The 20,177-nt window shown below is 45.6% G+C and overlaps 1 protein-coding gene across 12 annotated transcripts in view; it reads right to left on the bottom strand.

The window, feature by feature from the left end:
* The window catches only part of neo1a (neogenin 1a), a 106,219-nt gene that overhangs the window by 42,559 nt on the left and 43,483 nt on the right, over nucleotides 1-20,177 (bottom strand). For all 12 annotated transcript variants that reach the window (XM_057025302.1, XM_057025304.1, XM_057025306.1 and 9 more), the window contains 2 exons: nucleotides 7,032-7,307; nucleotides 5,973-6,123 (listed from right to left, as the gene is read on the bottom strand). In XM_057025302.1, coding sequence (XP_056881282.1) covers nucleotides 5,973-6,123; nucleotides 7,032-7,307 — 427 coding nt within the window. The remainder of the gene's footprint in view (nucleotides 1-5,972; nucleotides 6,124-7,031; nucleotides 7,308-20,177) is intronic.

Genomic DNA, 20,177 nt, shown 5'->3' with positions numbered 1-20,177 from the left:
TGTCTGCTGAATACCTCCTGCCAGGAGCAGCCAGATAATCGTGTGCATTAGGCTCTGACTACAACTGTAATACGCATTACCTTCTACCCGGAACTGAGCTCGCCAGTTATCTTGTGCCACAAAACTCATGAACATGCATTTACTGAGCAGACTTAACTATGAAGCAAACAACTTCCTGTCGGATCTGATTCTGGATTCAGAAAACTCAGTTAATGTAGACATTCCTTTTTGTGTTCTGAATAAAACTGTTTCTGACATAACAAAAGACAGGATGCCGCCACATCACCAGCGTTACTGCGACAGATGACCTGCACACAAATGCAAACGCAAACGTTTGGGCGAGAATAGTGACACATAAAATGAATACTAGAGAGCGTTTTTTTATAAGAGCAGTTTTTCACTTAATCAGCAAAAGCAGGCCAAAAACATTGAGAAACTTAATTGACCACTTGAACTCCACAAACAAGGTAATTTATCTTCTGTGTAATGCCAGTCAACAGATAAAATTATAATTTGTGCTGCTGCTATGAACAAGGCGTAAATTATGCGTCTGCGTAGCCTATCTGCAACCTGAACGCGCTTCCTACACACTTCGTCTTTTATGCTTCAGCGGATTGATGTCCGGTTGACTACGCAACGTTACAAGTTTAGATCCAAACGATTAAAGACGGGGTAACATTAATTACTTTTATTTACAGCTAATCCCTTTTGATTTAATTAAAAAGTGTTTGGTTGGCAAACAGGACGCACAACACTTTGCTCGTACAAAGACCAGTCAGAAAACACACTACGGGAGAGCGATATTCTGTTTGTTGAGCTCAAATACACTTATGAGGCTATATGAGCGGCTTCTTTACGTTAAATGGAACAAACTGAGATCACCTTGGTCAAAACGGGGAAAGTTACAACACAATAAGAAGTAAATTCAGAAATGCAACAACCGAAAATTGTGTATTTTGGTGAGCCAATCGCGGTTCCCCTAATCTCGCGGTCCCCCTCTGCATAGTCACACCTACCCACCCCCCCACCCCCCATGACCCACGCAGACAGAGAAGCATAATCTGGCCTTGAGACCAGTCCCCACTGTCTCTACACCTCGGCCGCTGGGGCCGCGGCGCCCGAGCTACTGCACGCCGATCACATACTGAAAGCAGGTTTCTGAGTGTGAAAAGGAGCTGAAAAAATCATTAAAGACAGGTTTCCTTGTCTGAATGATCCTCTCTGTTGTTTTATGGGTTTGGGAAAAAAAAATGCATAGAAGCTGTCCGGCCCACACGCGCACCACAACGCGCGTGTCCCCTATTCTGTCATTCAGCTGTAAATGCAGGGACTGATGGGAAAACGGAGGCATTTTGTATGTGTGAGTGGGGACTCAACCTTCCGTAACACCGAACAGTCGCAAGGTCAGTCCACCAGGGTGAACCGGCTGAAAATCTGTGTTTATTTATGTGTGTGTGTGTGTGTGTGTGTGTGTGTGTGTAGGCTCTGATGATGGAAGTGCAGTGTGCTACCACAAACCAATCACTGGTGCTATGACAGTAGTCGGGCTTGGGTCACGCTCGCTGAAACACAAAGGGGAGGCAGGTGAAATCACAACTGTCACCCGAAAAGAAAAGGAGTCCCATTAATAATGGATAGAGTGGGAATGTCCAACTTTTTCCTGTCCATATTAAATGTCTTTGACCACGAAACGTCCGCCATCTCTCTGCTGCAGGTCGCGCCATGAATACCAACTACTGCTGGTCACGGAGTTAAAATGACTTAAAGTAAGCTTGGAGCCCATGGGGGTGATGCGACTGCTAAAATTTTTGAGTTTAAAAAGCGCACAATAACAAACCCACCAAGGTCTATCAGAATAAACCAAGCGGGTGATTAATCCACATTAAAATGAAGTCTGCAGCCATAACTCTCATAATGTGCCTATGATGGCTCTTGCGGGCCCTCTGGGGCACTCGTCATCATGTGAACAGCGTGTGCTCCGGGCTGTGCCACCTCAAGCCCTTTACCATGAAATACGAGCATATCATGTCGAGTGAATAGCCGCCATAAAGCACGGAAGGTGAGCCATTTTGTGCTATGAAAGTGCAGGTTCAGGCTTTCGCTGAATTAAAAGCCTGCGCTCTGGGGTCTGGGACAGCTAATGATGGCACACAGGTTTAGGTTCAAAGAGGTGAACTATAAAACGAGCGGGTGAAGAGTTCTGCCCACCTATACGACCGAACCGCAGACGCTCTGACAGGAAACCTGCTGTGACGGAGGCCGGGGACATTCCGGGTGTTTGTGATGCACCAGCGAGATAAGAGACGTCCCAAAAGACTCCTGATGCTCTGCTGCCAGATAACCATTCATCACTTCACTGCCGCGTGTCTGAGCTGCAAAAAGAATGCGGTGCATCAGACGCCTTTAGAGCGCCGTCGCTCTTTGACCGAACCCTCCGCTGCAGCACACGTGGACGCGTTTTTTGTTTGGCCTTAACGACGCTGCAGCGTCCTTGTTGCAATGCTGGGAACACATAAAGATTTCCAATCCCAGCGTGGTTATACTTCATTGGCTGCTCTCCGTCGCGTAAACAGAAAGAAGAGATCTGATTGGACAGTTCAAATGAGCTTTAAAAAAGACAAACAGGAGTGGATGTTAATGTAACTGCACTTAGAACATTGCAGTTTGAAGAGTCACTTTATGACGGTAAAAAGAAATTACAGACAATTATGGATGAGTGCAACTGAAGGATTATGAGCTGAAATGATCATTTCTGTCCAGGGAATAATCTTCAGAGCATTAAATAAGAGTGCTGCCGCCTAAATTCCACATCGTTACAATTCATCTCTAGCGCCGACTGCAAAATTCAGGCTGTAAATTGTGGAGGATGTTATTACTGTATTGCTGCGCTGAGTTTTTCATAACATCCAACCCCATTTCTGTCTGAGGAAGGTGTGTACGTTCACATTAAACTGATATTTTAAAAAGTTATAATATGACAAGAGAACGGCAAACCCGAGGAGTTCTCAGATTACATCATCACACTCTTTTCTCTGAATGTCTATAATGTCAGACTAAACGATACATGAAGGTGCAGATTTAATCAGAGACACAACAGTCCAGATAAAGATTCAGCATTTAGATTCATGACAAGTGATAAACCAGTTAACCCACCTGTCAACGCTGACAATTCAAATATTTTGACTTCCATCATTACAGAATTGGGTTAAAAATATAGATTTGGGCATGAACAGCAAAAAGGTGTGTGGGTTTGTGCGTGTGAGTCCGTGTGTGTCACAGTTTTCCTGCCAGAGGTAAGCTGAGAGGCTTACCCTGCAATCCAATTGCTAACAAATTCTTCCCAGCATGCTCCTCTCCTCATACAGAAGTAAGTGCATATAAACACAGTCATATTTAAATGAAGACGAGAAAGACAAGCAGGAGAGGAGCCGGATGGGCGCTTTGGAGAGGGGCTGATTTACATGCTCTGTCAATCCCCTGTTGCTGGCCGACATGCATAATTCATACATTTTATTGACTGCTGGGGGATTCTATTAGTTGATAGAGCGATACTCCCGAGAACAAAAGATGACTGTCATTTTTAGTTTCATCAAGACCAGCACGTGTGAGAAATTCAAAGACCGGTTTCTTTGTTCGCGCTGGCGCCCGGGAAGCTATTGATGACACACGCCGCAGCCACAAAGAATACACTTCCATCAATCTTGAATGAGGAGCTTTACCCACGCTGGAGATACTAATGAGAACAAATGTTGAAGTTCGTGTCCTTGGACAAATACTCCCAGACTTATTAAAGTGGATCAGGACACGGATGAATCTAAAAACCAAGCAGAATATTCAAATAGTCCCAGCTGCATTTTAACCGACGAGGATCGACCGCTGGGTGACAATATATGCGGAGCTACACCTCAACAATCATGCTCATTTGGAAGAAACAATCTGTGGACTTGACTAAAAACAGCTGCATCATCGCTGCAAACTGGGTCCATTTCAGTCCGTCAGCAGAGACGATAAAGCGTGGAAACCCCAGCATGGACAGGTTTTACGGAGGAGAGTCTTCTGAGAGGTAATGACTGACATGATGATGAGATTCATCAAAGAAATTGCAGGTAAGGCTGAAATGCTCATCTGACACCTTCTCACATCGGTGTGTGTGGAACAAAACCCTTCTGAAGGTTCCATTGTCTCTAAAACAATCCTAAATTACTTAAATTGGGCCGATCAACCGGTAGCAAAAAACTGGTTGACCTGAAAGAACCAGTTTTGTCTGAATCTAATGCTCATTTTCAGTCCTCTCTAGCTCAGAATATATCTGCCTTCCTGCCTCTGAGCTACTGCCAACAAGAACCAAGCTGACACATCAGTGGCGACGCTTATTGTGATGATCCACCCTCTGTCTGTCCCTGCCTTCGTCTGGAAGCAGACGCGTCTTCATCACGTCTCCCATCGAGGCTGCGGCTCACAGCGCACTGACGCTGTGTAGCAAAGACCAATTAGACACTCTCAACGTCAAAACCAAATCGGAATTGACAGCCGCTCCTTCGGCTCTTGTGTCCGGCCTGAGAGGGACGCCAGACACTCAAGGAAGAAAAGCAACTTCACTGCTATGAATTTAATAGCCACTGTCATAAAAATCAAAAGTGTGTTTTGAATAATATATTCGGTCACATGATCCATTTCCACTCTAAAGGCAGGAGCGTGGTGGTGGGGGGGGGGGGGGGGGCAACGCCACCAGAGACCCGCCTCGTTGTTCAGAGTCTGCTTGCTAATTAACCACAGAGACCCCCCCACGGGGGCAGGTATGTGCACTGAAAAGTGTTTGGTAATTAATACAAGGTAGATTATTAAGTACCTTCTTAAACCGGCTCCCACAGGATGTCACCGGTGCGCCCGGACAATTCCGGCGGTAGTTTAGGCCGTTTAGCTTGAGACGGGATGCTGTGGTGTCGCTCAAGGTTGGAGAGCCTAATGATGTTCTCGCTCACAGTTCACTGGAGCCTGCTCGCTGTGACGCACTAGCATTTCATTTCACCGAACCAGCGATCCAGCTCAGGGGCTGGACTTAGATGAACGAGCACCACTTCTGCTATTTTTCTCTTGACACCACCAGGAAATGTTATTATTCTCCTGGCCTCCACACAGGGGTTAGGTAAACAAAGAGCTTTCCTAATTGGTCCGAATCAAACTTTCCATGTCCGATACAATTCTCTCCATGGGATTTGAGCTTCTCTGCTCGGGCTAATGAGAGTCAGAGGAGTAACAGCACAGGAGCTCTGGCACTCTCTTTCGCCTCTTAATTTGTGTGTTCCCATCAACTGACAACCCTGCAGCAACCTCACCTCGGAGCTAAAGTGGCTCCATCGGCAGAACCGGCAGAGGTGTATCAACACCTCGGGGAGCAGGCGGCGGGACCGGCAGGTTGGATGCCAAGGTCAAAGGACTCTTGCATTGTGGTCTCTTAACTTTTAAAGAGTAGGGAGCAGGGGAATGCAGGGAAGTATAGAAATGTAAAGAAGGTAAGTTGCTACAGGTGACTTTCAAAGCAGTTCAGGCTCAATACAAGAGCAGAAATATCCCCCCAGAAACAGCTGCAGCATTTTAATGACTCTTTCGTAGCTAGCTGCAGGATTTCACAGGGTTCTTATCAGGATACTGGTAGCCTGATGTGGAGCAGCTGACCTGGATGTACCTGATGCGTCTGTTGGCAGTTTCTATTATTTCAAGGGGGGATCTAGTCACTGACACCATCCTCGACACTTAACTCTCTGTAATCTCTGGAAACGTTTTTCACTTTCTTTAGCGGGACACCCTTTTGAACATTGCTGCTCAGTCTCAAGCAGGCGGGGGTTGGAACTACTGCATGGCGAATAAGTGGATGAGAAATCTACGAGGATTGGTTGAACCTGTGTGAGCGCAGCAAGAGCAACACTGGAAGATGTTCTGAGGACTGAAGTAGGACAATAGCAGCTTCATACCTTTCTTCTACCAACTTGTCTCCCAACATCCAACGGACGTGTGGGGCAGGGTAGCCCGTAACCACGCAGGACAGCAGCGCGGTGGCGCCCAGCACCTTCGTCACGGACACAGGCTCCAGCAGGAACTCCAGCTTCTGTTCTTGACCGGGTTCTAAGAAAAATACAAAAACCCCAAAATAAGGAAAAGGTCAGGGCCCAAGCTGAGGTTAAGGTTGGAAAGTGTCATCCATCTTCTAAACTTCAAAAGAGCTGAGCGGTCAGTTGTATCTGACACCTGAACAGAGGACGGCTGGATGAATAATGACCGCGCTGGTGTGGGAGACAGCTAAAGCCGCGGCTCTTTAGGAGCTCGCACTGATCCCACTTAATTACAGCTGCCGAAACAGCCAGCGCAACCCTCTCCGGGAACACAATCCTTGCTTTATTGTCAAGCTGATTTGGACTTTAAAGAAACCAATTAACTATAATCACTTCAACATCTGGCGGCATCAAAAACAAATTTCTTTCAATTTCCTCACGCAGCTTTATCTGTGCTCCTCCTGCGTGCATCCAGCCTGCCGCCAGTTCATCGCGCAACCTTTAAGAAGACATACGGAGATAAAGACCAACTTGGGGGTCTTGTTGAAGTCTGATTTATGACCTCCAATATCTCGCCTGCGCTGCTAGGAGACCGCTGCTTAACGACTCTGTAAATAAACCGTATAGGAGGGTGAGGCGGGCGCGAGCACAATAGAGTTCTGCTACCTTCTCCACTGCTGCTGAGTTACTGTCAGCATTACTGAAGCCCGGCGGGCGTCCGAAGACTCCCTAAAAAGTTCAATAGTCTATTGCAACAATTCAGATTTCGTCAGGCTTTAGGCGATGAGCAACTAAGAAAATACATCGAGCTGCTGTAATTGGCTAATGCACAGAATGTTTCTAGGAGAGACTGCAATTAGGTTTCCACCCTAGAAGCATGATTGTGCTGTATTGACGACCTGTTAAGCAACAAAGGACTCCTGCACAAGCTGGATGTTAATTCTAACATTTCTTCTGTTTTTGTGTTGGCTCTTCTTTTACCAGGCGCGATCTGGAGCTGCGCTTCATCGCTGGACTTTGACGAGCCCACGTTTTCCACCAGGCAGCGGTAAAGGCCAGCATCTCCCTCTGAGGCATTGCTGATCACCAGGGCGCCGCTGGGTAGTTGGACCAGCCTGGTGTTGAGCTCCAGCGGCTGGCGGTCTTTCTCCCAGCGGACGAAAGGGACGAGATCGGCGTTGACCTCACAGGGCATCACGTGACTGCTCCCCTGATGCACGGTGGCTGGCGTGGGCTGGCTGGTAAACCGTGGCATGCCTGGGAAAAGAAAGAGGTGTAAACCCGAGGCTCACTTCCATCAAGCACTGCAAATATTTGTGTAACATTTCAAAGGGCAGAAATAAAAGGTTGCAGCTTTCTGTGACGTTGGTTTCTGCTGAGGTCAGAGAAGCATTAATATGTAACCTGGCAGTGGTTCTGTCCACCGAAGATGGTGAACCTGACTCCGCGTGAATGGCGCTCCAGCGAAAACGTTAGCAGATCTGAAATTTCAAGGCTAAACAGCTCTCAAGACACAAAGCATGCACCCTAAATCATATATTCATTCCATTCATTCCTTCTCTTCAGTGGTTTAACGTGCTTCCAGTTCACTGCCTCCATGTAGCAATCCCAACTGCACTTAGTCCAAAAGATGATTAAAGCAGATTAAATTAGATATTTGGACACTTGACTATAAATACATGCTAAAGGGCAGCTCCTATCAACTCATCTTTCAACCACATTTCCTCCAAATATTACTTTTATTCAGCCACAACACGAAGCAAACAGACTGATCCTTTACCTTGATTAAACAGAGCGGCTAAACTAGCTGAAAATAACTGACAGTATACTGCACGCAACATCTTGTGATCCATATTCAAGACAGATTATCAGCAGAGGGAAGGTTCCAAAAATATGTAACCATCCATGCCCAACCTCTGCACACACACGCATGCTCACGCAAGTCGCCCACACACCTCAGTGCAGCGTGATCACTTATCCTCGATGGTGGATGCTAATTTAGCACACCGAGACGAAGACGTGGCGCTAATTAAAACAGGCTGGATCCACGGGCTGTTTGTGCTGCTGTAGCCCGACTTTTCGATGCGACGCAATATAATTATTTCCCGTGTTTGAGGCCACTGATCTCGAACCTTCACTCTCCGTCTCTGTTTGAATTGCGCACGACGGCTTCAAAAGAGAGTGAAAAAATAACAGCTCTGTGAATATTCTGGGGTTTATTAGTGAGGGAGGACTTTTTCTCTTTCTGAAAGACGGAGACGTTCCGTCTCAAAGAAAAGGAACCTCATACTGTTTTACCAGCGAGGGTCTCTTTAGTTTCTGGGCTCATTTTGTTCGTCTCCTTGGCAATGTGTGCATGTGATAACAAACTTCCTGAATAAAAATATATGTGAATAGGGAGGAGGAAGAGGCTCGACTCTTCCGTTGGGCCACTCTTGATGTGCTCTCACAGGAAACGACACTTAGGACTTGCAGAGTGATGATTTGGTGTCTCTGCCCTCTCTCACCTACAGACAGTTTTTCAAATCCCCTGCCGAGAGCGGCTCCACCGTAAATCACACTTCTGAGATAAGGGCCCAACAGCTAGAGACTCCGCTGCAGCCCCGGCAACACACACGGCTCCTCTGACCGTATCTGGCCACAATAGTCCAAGCTAATATGGGCTTAGCTGATTCTACTACTGATATTTCTGTGTCAAACCGTCAATCACTGACTGAATAATGATGCCAGGAATAGAAAAAAAGACAGAAAAATGACTTAGATGAAGCTCATAGCACTGAATCAAATATTTCAGAGGGATGAATAAGTCAATTTCAGCAGTACGTATTGGGTGTTGGACTGAAACTGCAGCAGCCATAAGGCAGAAGAAGAACATCCTAACTCTGCATGAAATGGTTCAGTCTTAGCTGCTACAGACTCCTGACTGTAAAGACCATGTACAGATAGAAAATAAACAGAGGCAGCCCCTTCCTGCCTCAGTCTGCAGTCGTTATTCCATCAGCCTCATCACATTTCAAGGCTCCCTTCATCGGGCTGCCATGTCTTCAGCACACGAACGGGATACGGTGACCTTAGGAGGCAAAGCCGAGCTATACCATGCAGCCTCTCTGTTCTGTAGGAGTTCCTGTCAAAGCAGCTCTGTGCTGTGTGTGTGTGTGTGTGTGTGTGTGTGTGTGTGTGTGTGTGTGTGTGTGTGTCACCAGTCCAAATTCCAGAGACACGCATTAAATGTGGGTCGGGACTGGGAATGGTGAGCGTCAATGCTAACATTATTGATTCCTATTAATCACAATTTGCCGTTTAAATGGACTGGACAGGAGCTTCATTTCCCTCCGCCTTGCTCAGCACCGTCTCCTGAAGTGCTGAAGCATCAGTCTCAAGGCTCATTACCAGACTGGGAGGAATCAGATTCAGATTTTACCAAGAAGTAAACATTTACTGAAGATCAAGGTTGTATCCCAGAGACCTTAAATGGGGCACGAGTGACCATCCGCCCTCCTTCAGAGCAACAGTGAGTAGAAAACTGTGATGAAATCACAATCAGAATTCAAGATTCTTGATTAAAACCAGGTTGAGAATAACAATGAGAAGTTTAATGAAATATGCAGTAGGATTTAGGGATCTCCCTCTAGATTCGACTGAATAAGTAAAGGCAGAACACCTCGGATCAAAAAGGTTCCCTCGCAACTATTATCAGTTTAAGCCTTTTTAACATTTAGCAAAGAATAATAAGAGTAGCTCAAGTGTCCAGCGAGAGGAGTGTTCTGTTCTCCACCAACAGCAGATTCTCCTGTCATCATCAGTTCCACCACATATTCCTTCGTCTCTCTTTCGCTGAAGTTCACACCCACATCTAGAGGCCACAGAAAGTCATTCTGAAAATCAATACCGTAATTTCAGGACTATAAGCCGCTACTTTTTTCCTACACTTTAAACACTGCGGCTTATTCTACGGTGCGGCTTATTTATGTTTTTTTCGTGGCGCCCTATCACAACTATTGTGAATCAGTCATTTTTTCTAACCCTCATCAACGTGGAAAATACTAGAAGGAAAGCATATGATGCGGCTTTTAAGTTAAAAGCGATCACTCTGGCGTGCGTAATCTTGGCATTACGGTAATCAATGGGGAGAAGGTGGAGACGCCCGCCTGAAGACCCGATCCAAAGCAAAAAGACGACAAAAGCTTTTAGGTGTAAACATCGCAGGTGGCCCGAGCTTGAGAACGTTCTGGAAGACTGGGTCAACACACAGAGAGCAGGTGGCCGCGGTGTTTCCGCTGTACAAATCAGACTGAAGGCAAAAGCAATCGCCACCGCCATGAAAATAGAAGATTTTAGAGGTGGGCCATCGGGGAGTTTTAGATTGTTCATTGTTGGAGTAAAAAAGCATAAACAACGTAATTTGTGTGTAGCTGATACAAACGTATATTTCAAGGTAGCTGCATTACAAACACGTTAGAAAAAAAGCATTTACCGGTAGAATATTTATGTTGCTAAGCGGATTAAATTAAAAGAAAAGTTAAAAAAATCCTGACGTGATAAAAATTAGATTTAAGGTCTCTGTATGGTGCGCTCTGTAGTCCAGAAATTACGGTATGGTACGGTACAATTGAGGTACACAAATCAAGACGAGGGAAAGTGGCTCCATCAGAAAAAGTAAATGGAAGCCCTTCACGTTGGCATAGGTTCCTACAGTGCATTAAAGGCCACGGCGTGATGTTTACTGGCGTGTGACCGCCAAGCGGGGGTGGAATTTTGCTTTAGAGGACAACAATGACACCTCTGACACCGAGGCCTTCCTCTGCAACACTGTCCTCGTCAATCAATACGCTTACAGCAGTTTTCTGAGCCATGCACCGAGAGACCCAGCAAGACTGCAGAGATCAAGAAAAGAAGCTTTCCGGCAGCAGCCTGATAGCTCCAACATGGAATGAAGATTCTCCAATCAATGACAATAAAAGTCAGACATGAGGGGAGTTAATAAAGTGGTTCTGAAGGAGGAGTGTCCAGGCTGGAGTTCTTAACACTGTCCCTGCTGGGAAAGTCTCTCCTGTAATAATGTAAATTTGCACCTTTATTTTCTACCCCAAACACATAAACTACGCTGAACCTGAGGCGTCCGAAGCTTCTGTGCATTTTTAGACCTTATATGAATGTTCACCTCCGTCGGAAATAACTGGTTTAGTGAAAAAATGCTGAGGATTTCATCTGATTCTTCTCTTCAGAAGCTCTCTAACGCCGGCTTTGTAGAGTAAATATTTTACTTACACAACCGATTTTAGGGTTTTACAATTTACTTTCAAGATTGGATTTAAAAAGTGAGTGAGGGAATTTCTTCCTGGAAATATGCGCTCCAGGGACAGAGGCTTGCAGGAAAATAAGCCACCCGTCGGTAATGGATTGGTCATGTATGGTTACTACTGGTTACATTACACCAATGCTTTTATTTCAGCTTTTAGAGGATAGAAAAAAACATTTGTACATCTCTCTAATTACACCCTCATCAGCCTTAAAGGGCGGTGCTTCGTACTGCTCTTAATTTGGGAGTTACAAAAACCCACATGATGAACTCTTACTTGTTGCTGTGATAAGTAGCCAGAAACTGAGAGCTTGACGTTTAATTGCAAACTTTGCGTGACTGGGGAAATAAAAGCAGAGCAAATAAATATCAAGTATGTTTGCCAGTGCGACAGTAAGAGAAAGAGGTCATCTTGTCAGATCTTCTCCTCTTGATTCAACGTGAAATGAAGAAGCAACCTTCATCCTGTCAGCGGCAGCCAGGTGGGTGAACTCAATGTCACGACTGACGGGACCGAAAACAGGATTAATTAATGGCTGTCCGCTGAAATCTAATAAAGAGCCCGCAGGGACGGTAAATCACCACTGAATACTGGCAAGCAAATATTTGTCATCTTGCTGCCTGGGAGTCAGCGCCACTACGGAAAATAGGCAGGTCTCTTCCTCATCCAGGACGTTGGGTCGCTCTCATCCCGTCCAACGCCAACAGAACGCAACGCTAACAGTGCTAAACAGAGAGCGCTTCGGTCCAAAGATTGAAGAACATAAACATCAACTCATCAGTGGAAGGAAGCTGCAGATGAGTCAGTGCGTGACCACGAGGGCTGACACACTCCCTGACGCAGGACACAGGAAACACAGCAGTCAGACAGACAAACAACCCGAGGAGGGGCTGACCTCAGACAGCTTCTTTACCGTGGGGGAAGAAAAGCCCCTCGGCTGTGACAGATGTCTCGGCTTGATCTTATAACTAGAAGAGAGAACATTTTAAAAGATAACTGGAGTTTGAGGTTCAATATACCATCGTCCTGCCAAATAAGAGGGCGAATTCAAAACAAAGACAACAGAGACCAGCTGGAGAATTAGGCAGAGTGCACGGGAGAGGCAGCAGCACTAATTCTGCAGGGCCTCACAGATCTCTCAGTTTTAGGATATTTTTAAGCCCCAAACCACTCTGGGTCCAGACCAGATGTTGAAAATTTTAGACTCTCGTCTGATGGCTCCTGAGGCACAGCTGCTGTTTAGAGTGCAGTTGAAGCCCAGAGATGAGATCTCCACCTGAGGGCTGTATTTGTCTCTTTAAACACGTGATCTCGGGATGACGATGGGACATTGAAAGGACAATGACTGAGAACAAACCAACGCTGGCGGTGCAACATTTCCCAGTCAACTATAACTTTGTCACGAATAATCAGGTTGATGTGCGGTACATACTCCCATTATCGCATTAACCAGACTGTTGTAAACACACTGGCGATATCAGGCTGGTATCAGATTAGTCCATCCGAAACACCTCATCATTAATTTAACAGGAAAATAGTCGGTGTCACGGAACCTGTTGCCAGAAAACACTTTTTATGCAGCTCTTAAGCTCTTCTTAAACCCTCACTAATCAACTGCATGCACATGCTAGAAGGATTTAAACCGTTTCCTCTACCAATGTGGGTAATTTTCTGCACTGTGTCTTCTTCTCCACATGGACAAAAACCGTCAATAGTCACTTCAATCCATCCTGCCAGCAGCCGCACCAACACAGCGGGGGTCATTAGTCAGATGTCACAAGTCTGACCTCGCAGAATAAAAAAGAATAAAAAGCTGCAGTGCAGGGTACTTACACTCCCCGGGCTAGTTCAATGGCTTGTTAAGGCAAATAGCTAATTAGCCAATCACAGGGCCTCGACAGCTAGCTGAAATTCAAACCAAGCATCAGAATGGGGGAATCAAGGGGATTTAAGTGACTTTGGCTGTTGGTGCCAGTGGGGCAGGTCTGAGTATTTCAGAAAACGATGATCTACCGGGATTTCCACACACAAGCATCTCGAGGGCTACAGAGAACGGTCCGAAAAAGGGAAAATATCCAGTGTGTTGCAGGTGAGTGGACGCTCGGACTGATATAGCGGTAGGGGTGGGTACTGTACAACGGGATCTCGTATTGCTTATTTTTAATAATTAACCCGACTGTTAAGATCAACAGCTGCTGTATGGACTTTTTTATGGAAGCTATAGAATGTGCCAACTCATTCTCTGTTATCTTCAGGTGAGTGAACTGTCGCTGGTTCCAGTGTCACATGCCTGCTTCTCATGTGTATTACACCTTTTCACCTGCACCCTGGCTAATGCCCTGCAGGTCTGGGAGGAAAAGAGCCCTTTTTCATTACGTGGAATTGAGTTGTAACTGAAACAATACTTATTGCATTAGGGCCCACAATCATGTTAAGGTGTCTTGTTTTATCACTGGGAATACAGCTCCCTGTTGGCCCAAATGGAAGGTAACCTTCAGCAGAGGTCTGTTGCCACAGGAGACTGTGGCTGGCCCCATTATCCGAGCACCGATAAATGTGTTGGCACTACGACCGCACATCCCTCCGCTTGTCTCTCCTCCCCACCTCCCCCCTTTCCTTTGCTTTCTTATCATAGAGGAGGGGGTGAAAGGTAAGAGAGGATGCAGAAAGAAGCTCAACGGCGTCGGAGGGGGTGTGTGAAGGAGATGTCAGTCAAATCCAACACACAGCAGCACCGCATTCTTCATGGCGAGCCTGTATCTTTAAGGCTCCTTAATGCCTCCTCGCTCTGGAATGAAGGGCCCCTCCACCCTGTACTCCAGATCAACAGGCCATCCAGATAAAGGAGATAAAGGAGCCAAACACATCACTGCCCTGTTGCTGATGGACATAACGTGGAGGAAAAGGCCCTCTTTACTCACCTCTCCCCCCTTTGTTTGCCCCATTTACCCCCCTTCTCTCCCAGCACTGTCCACCATTCTGTCTCCTCCTCCATCCCTCTCATTCATTCAGTCCTCACGTTCATAGCACCCCTTCGCCATGATTGTCCACCAGTCATTTCAGGGAGGGCTGTGTTGTGTGTTAAGAGAGCGGGGCATGTTGCTGCTGATTTCTATCAGGGGGAGGATGCGGCACATCTGTAGATGCTATCGCTGCATCTGTTTAAGCTCAGACCTGACACGGCAGCTAGCAGGGAAATGAAATGTATGGAGAAGAGAGAGCAGATGGGGATGGAGAACCTTCCTGGGTAGGAAGGGGGGAGAGGAGGGGTCAGAGCAGGAGACACGTGACACCATGACGCAGTGAACTCCCAAAACAAAAGACAGATTTTAATGCTCATCATTTCAGCAATCTGTCACATTTAATGAGATCACCAAGGATTTAAATCTATTACCGCACAATGTCCGCATTCATCGAAAGGAACCACAATTAGAGATTCTTCAATCATCTCCAAGGTCACTTGGGAGATGATGTAAATAAAAACAGGCAGTACATTCCACAGGAAAATACTACACTGTTTTCTCCGTGCTGGGAGTTTAAATTGAGGAACCACATGACAGTGGCAGGTTCAATTTTAATGAAGGGAAAAGAAAACAGATGTGGACAGCTGAGTGACAGGGTGAGCTTAATCAAGACAAAGTGAAAGTGTACGGCTGGATTTAAAGAGAAGACATGACAGGAGGAAAAAGGAAGATGATAACTGGAGCTGAGTGATATTTCTAATGTTATTTGTTATTTTGTGGGAGGCTAGAAACGAAAAGCGGTCTTTAAAACTGAAATGCATAAATAAAAAGAAATACATAATCACCAACGGTTTCATGAGCCATCTCATCTGTGCTTCAAAAGACTCACATTACATGATTTACAGAGTTTTAATCCCCCCGGTAACCGTGTCTTTCATTTCTATACAGTTAAAACTTTGTAAATCACGACCTGGACATGGGAACGAAAACACGGTGCAGCAGCAGCAGTTATCAAAACACTGCCACAACCTCAGGTATGCAGTGGACGCCACAGGGAAGGCAATCTAATCAATTAGTCAACCCTAATGAAAAAGGATGCCGCGGCTCTGTGGAACACCTGGACAGACTGATGATGTGGCGTTAGCAATTACTGCCCTCCATCTGCAGGGTGCACGACGTATGGGAACACATCTGATCAATCAGAACCGGTGTGTCCTCCCTCTCAGGCAGAAACATCAGACAAGCTCTTCCTTTGCCTCAAGGAACGTGCAACATGTGCAACTTCCACATCAGACGGTCTGATGCAGCTCCTGTTTACACACTTGCTTTTTTTGTTTTTCGGATGTAACTGCAACAGGAAGTGAGACCCGAGTGTTGGAAATGCAGCACTATGGTGCAAAGAAGGTGAGAGGAAAAGGGAGCGATGTGGCACTGCTGTCATACCCTGTGCGTGCGCATTGGTCCGTGCACAGACTGAGCGAGAGGAAGGGGAAGTACAGAACAAGCGAAAAAGGAGATACTTATCACTGACCTTGAAGCAGGAGTTATTATACAGCTTAGAAGAATGCAGAGAGATTCCATAGGATCCCTTCAGAGCCGCTAATCTCTATTGCTGTTAAGTTAACGTGCGCACAGAAATGGTCACATGCATTAGAGTGTCAGGGCGGGGCTGATAGAGACATGGCCCTATGGGAGGGTATGGCTCAGGCTCTAACTCGGTGTTACACCTTTATGTGACGATATAGCGCTAATATTGATATAGCATGATGACACTTCGATGAAAAGATTCCACACCTCCACAAAGGCCAGTTTCTGTAAAGTAGAGTTTCTATTTTCAAATCAAACCGAGAATCTGACCAAATATGAAATAATGTGCGCGACCTTTATGCCTGTGGTGTATTATGTAAGTGGTGGTTTTGTTCATATTACATTATTTGTTCTGGCTGCTCCCAAACTCAAAAATTGCTTCTTTGAGACACAAAATCTTTATTGTTAGTTGTTTAAAAGGCAACTCATCAGCAGGGAGGCTCTACAGTACAGCCCTTTGGTGTTTTTAAAAGATTAATGGAGCCTCATCAGGCTCGAGTCAGACACACGTCCTTGGATACGACTTCTTCAGCAGCGTGTTGTGGACGCGGCAGGCCTGGAGGCCAATCGGGGATTCTTGGCAACATATACACCAATTTCACAAATGCTGAGGCAAATTATGGACGCTCTATAGTTTTGTTGCATTCCCTCCAAAGGCAAAAGTACTCAACAAAAGGACACAGTTGTGCCATCCATCTTATGCCCCCCTCCCTTTTTATGCTCTTGTCATTCCACGTGTCATGCACCTTCAAAATGCACCTTCAACATAATTGGCCCAATTATTCACAGCTTTTTTCACCCCGTCGCTCTGCAGAATGTACGGGACCACTTGGAAAACACCTCCAATTTATCCTGGAAGCCATAAAGATCCCTGTTTTCCCCACTGGGTGGGGTGGGGGGTGAATTCTGCTCTAGTTGAAAGACAAAAAGGTGAATTAAGGGGAGAAGGAAAAGACACCGTCTTTGATTGATACAATTAAAAAACCAACGTGTGGATGAAATCAGTGTTTAAGGTGCATAAAACTGATTCAGTGTTGGGACAGAAGACTGGAGGAAGAAACCTCTGAGGTGCCACATCTCACACCTGGAGCGTCGCCCTTCCAGTTAGAGAATCACCTCTGTGCTGCACTAATAATAGCTTTGGTTGCTCAGACCGTTGAGGGAAAAAATGCGTCTGACCAGAACAAACCAACATGCTCGCCCAATGAGCACTTCACACTTTGGTTTCTCCAGCACACTCCATCTGCCCAAGGCAAGGTGTTCCTCCAGACCGGAATATTCAATGAATCACTCCCAGCTGCACCCCGTTCCTGCTTTCACAGCACAAGCTAAGTGGATTAAAATATGTATTTCAAACATATTTTATTTACATCCAAAAAATACATCTGCTCACAAACTGGATTTATTCATTTGACTCACAAACCAGCCACCACATCCAGGTAGCCAATGAATGCTCATTACCCTTATCATCAGAATCAATCCCCAAACACTTCAGGGGCAGTTCTCAAGGTAAAGTCTGCTTCTGCTCTTTCTTAGGACCTCCAGCAAGTAGCCCTGAATATCAAAACTGAAGGCTAACTGGATCAGAAGCATCTGGACTGAAAATGTTCATGCTCATTTTGCAGCCTCCCCCAGTGCCTGATGAAAACAAAGGGTTTTTTTTTATTAAAGTTTCTCCCTGAGTGGCACAGAGGACCACCAAAAAGGTGGCATTCAGCTCACTTACAGGATTCAAAAGCTCTGTAAAGCCCAATTTATCTGTGTGACACGGGGGTGTTTTAGCACGAAAACCCCAAACTGATTCATGGCAGCTCCCCGTGTGGATTCTGGGAGATGAAAGGGCAATGTGGCTGAGAATAATGGCCGCTAACTGCAAAGGTACCTCCATCCGCCACAGAAGGGCGAGGACGCAGGGATGGGCGGTGAATGTCAATGGGGGGGGGGGGGCGGTAAACACAACTGTAGAACTCTGTCTTTTTCTTTTTAGAAGCTCTCCCAAAATGACAGACTGTCCATTTTCCAACCGTTTCTGTGCTTTGACTGAAGAACTCCCCAGGCAGTGAAGCTCGGCAGGTCGTTCAGGAAGGCGACGCTGCTCCCGGTTGGGGGCCCTGGTGTCAAATGGACCCGTGGAGCGGAGAGATAAAACAAATAACAGGATCTCTGTAAAAATTAGCAATGGACCTTTCACACTTCGAGGTTTAGTTGATTCCATACTAAATGCTTATAGTTAAGTTTTTGTCAAAGCTGAACAAAAGTGCACGGGACTTGATAAAATCTCTTAAATGTCGAGACTCAACCAATTCATTTCGCATCCAAATGGATTTTGAAGAGAACAAGGAAGGAGGCTATAAAAGAAAAGAAGCTGATTAACAGCCTCATTTCGATTAATGCCTGAAGTAAAAATGACCTCAATTCAACACATTTTAAATTTACGGAACAATATCATAAAGCAGATAATCCAGGCAGGTCTGCAGGACTCAAGCACCGGCCCTTTCCTTCACACCTAAAGACGTGCTGTTGCATTATCAGTTAATACGACAGCCGAGAGGAAATATTACACCCCATTAACATCCAAAAGATTGTTCATCACCTGCAGCGTAAAAACAGCCCTCCACAGCCCATTTAACACAGATAATGTAAACAAAACCTGTTGGGAATCATGTCAGATTTCGCCGTAATTCCAATGTGATGCTAAACTGACACGTTGGCCGGGATGAATGGCGCCACGTTGGCCCAGAACGGCTTCATTTGAAGCTGCTAACCTGTGTGCGGCGTTCTATCCTCGTAAACGGGCCGTCAGAATAACCAGGTGTGACACCGGAGTTGTGCACACGTTCTGAGGGGCACACATGAACGGGCTGAAGTTTCTGGACAGTTGAGATAGGGCTGCCTCCATCAGTCACACGCCCACCCCGAGGACCTAATCAGCAGCTGAGTCCAGGTAAAGACGGAGGCTGTCATCCAGCTCCATCTGCACGGGTCCCCTGCTGCTGTCCTCCTCAGAGGAAAGAAAATGGATCTTTCTCTGCCGCTCCATCCACACAGATTCCCAACGCGTTTTCTGAGTCATTACACTGGTGAATTAGCATTATTGTTGCAGCTGGCTGCGACAAATGTTTTTCCTCTTCACTATTTGTGCTCCAATAATCACTGAACACTCTTGTTTTGTTTTCCCTTTAAGCTCAACGTGTGATTAATGTGCCTCGGCGGTGTCACCCCCCCCCCCCCCCCCCACCTCACACGTGCAATGCAAATCAGAATAATGGAACTACGTTCTGACCCTGACCAGGTTACAGACATTCGTCATGGCAACGACTCCTGCGTTCAATACTGAATCACATTGTGCACACCAAGGCAACATCAACATGAGAATGGAAACAGAAATCCGAATTTTCAGCAGGTTTGGAAGCTGGCCTTCAAACCACCACTGGAAGCTAAATCCCATCTTTTACTTTCCATAATCCCCGATTATTGTTGAGCATAGTTGGTGTTTCTGAAGAACAACACAAACACATCATTATTCATGCTTGGACTTAAAATTGAGCAGTAATTACTGCAAACAAAACACTTTTTTGTGCGATCAAATCCAGCCAAAATTTACATATAGACAAGAAACAATCACACTGGAGACACAATATGCACCCAATCACATGGTAATGTTTTATGAACATTATGTAACAATGTTCCTGTATAATTTCTAAATAATAAATGAAAGAATATTGTTATAATAGTTAGATGTATAAAAGAAAGAGTCCTTAATGATTAGATGCATGAGCTTTATAGACAATCAATTGTTACGAGACGGAGCACAAACAAAAGTTGAATTATAAATGACGCCGATGTCAGACATGTTAGTTTTTGGTGTTTATATTTACATTCTGGTGCAGCTTTTCCATTTTTAATCCTGAGGCAGGAAAGAATCTAATTTGCTGACCGTGACATTCTCAACGACCCAAATGTCAACTTTAAAGATAATTTTATCAATTACAAATGACAAAAATGCAAGTTAAATTAAGCATATGGTGAAAAACATCCGTCACCCCTGCCGGCCGTGTAATAATGACGACATCATCCATGTTTAAAGTTTCAACTTGTCATGTCCTTGGGTGGGTGCAACTAACAGTCGCCAAAAACCAGATTAAAATACATCAAAAAAGGGATTAGAGGATCTGCCGACGCAGTCTAACGCTCCAAGGGTGTCTGAATCTATCAAAAGATGAGCATGCTTAAATATGAGATGACACACAGAACACACGAGGAGCTCAGCTTATGAC

This window comes from Takifugu flavidus, chromosome 2 (assembly GCF_003711565.1).
Source record: "Takifugu flavidus isolate HTHZ2018 chromosome 2, ASM371156v2, whole genome shotgun sequence".
NCBI lineage: Eukaryota > Metazoa > Chordata > Actinopteri > Tetraodontiformes > Tetraodontidae > Takifugu > Takifugu flavidus.
The sequence above is the reverse complement of the archived record's forward strand: the minus strand, read 5'-3'. Positions and strand labels throughout refer to the sequence as shown.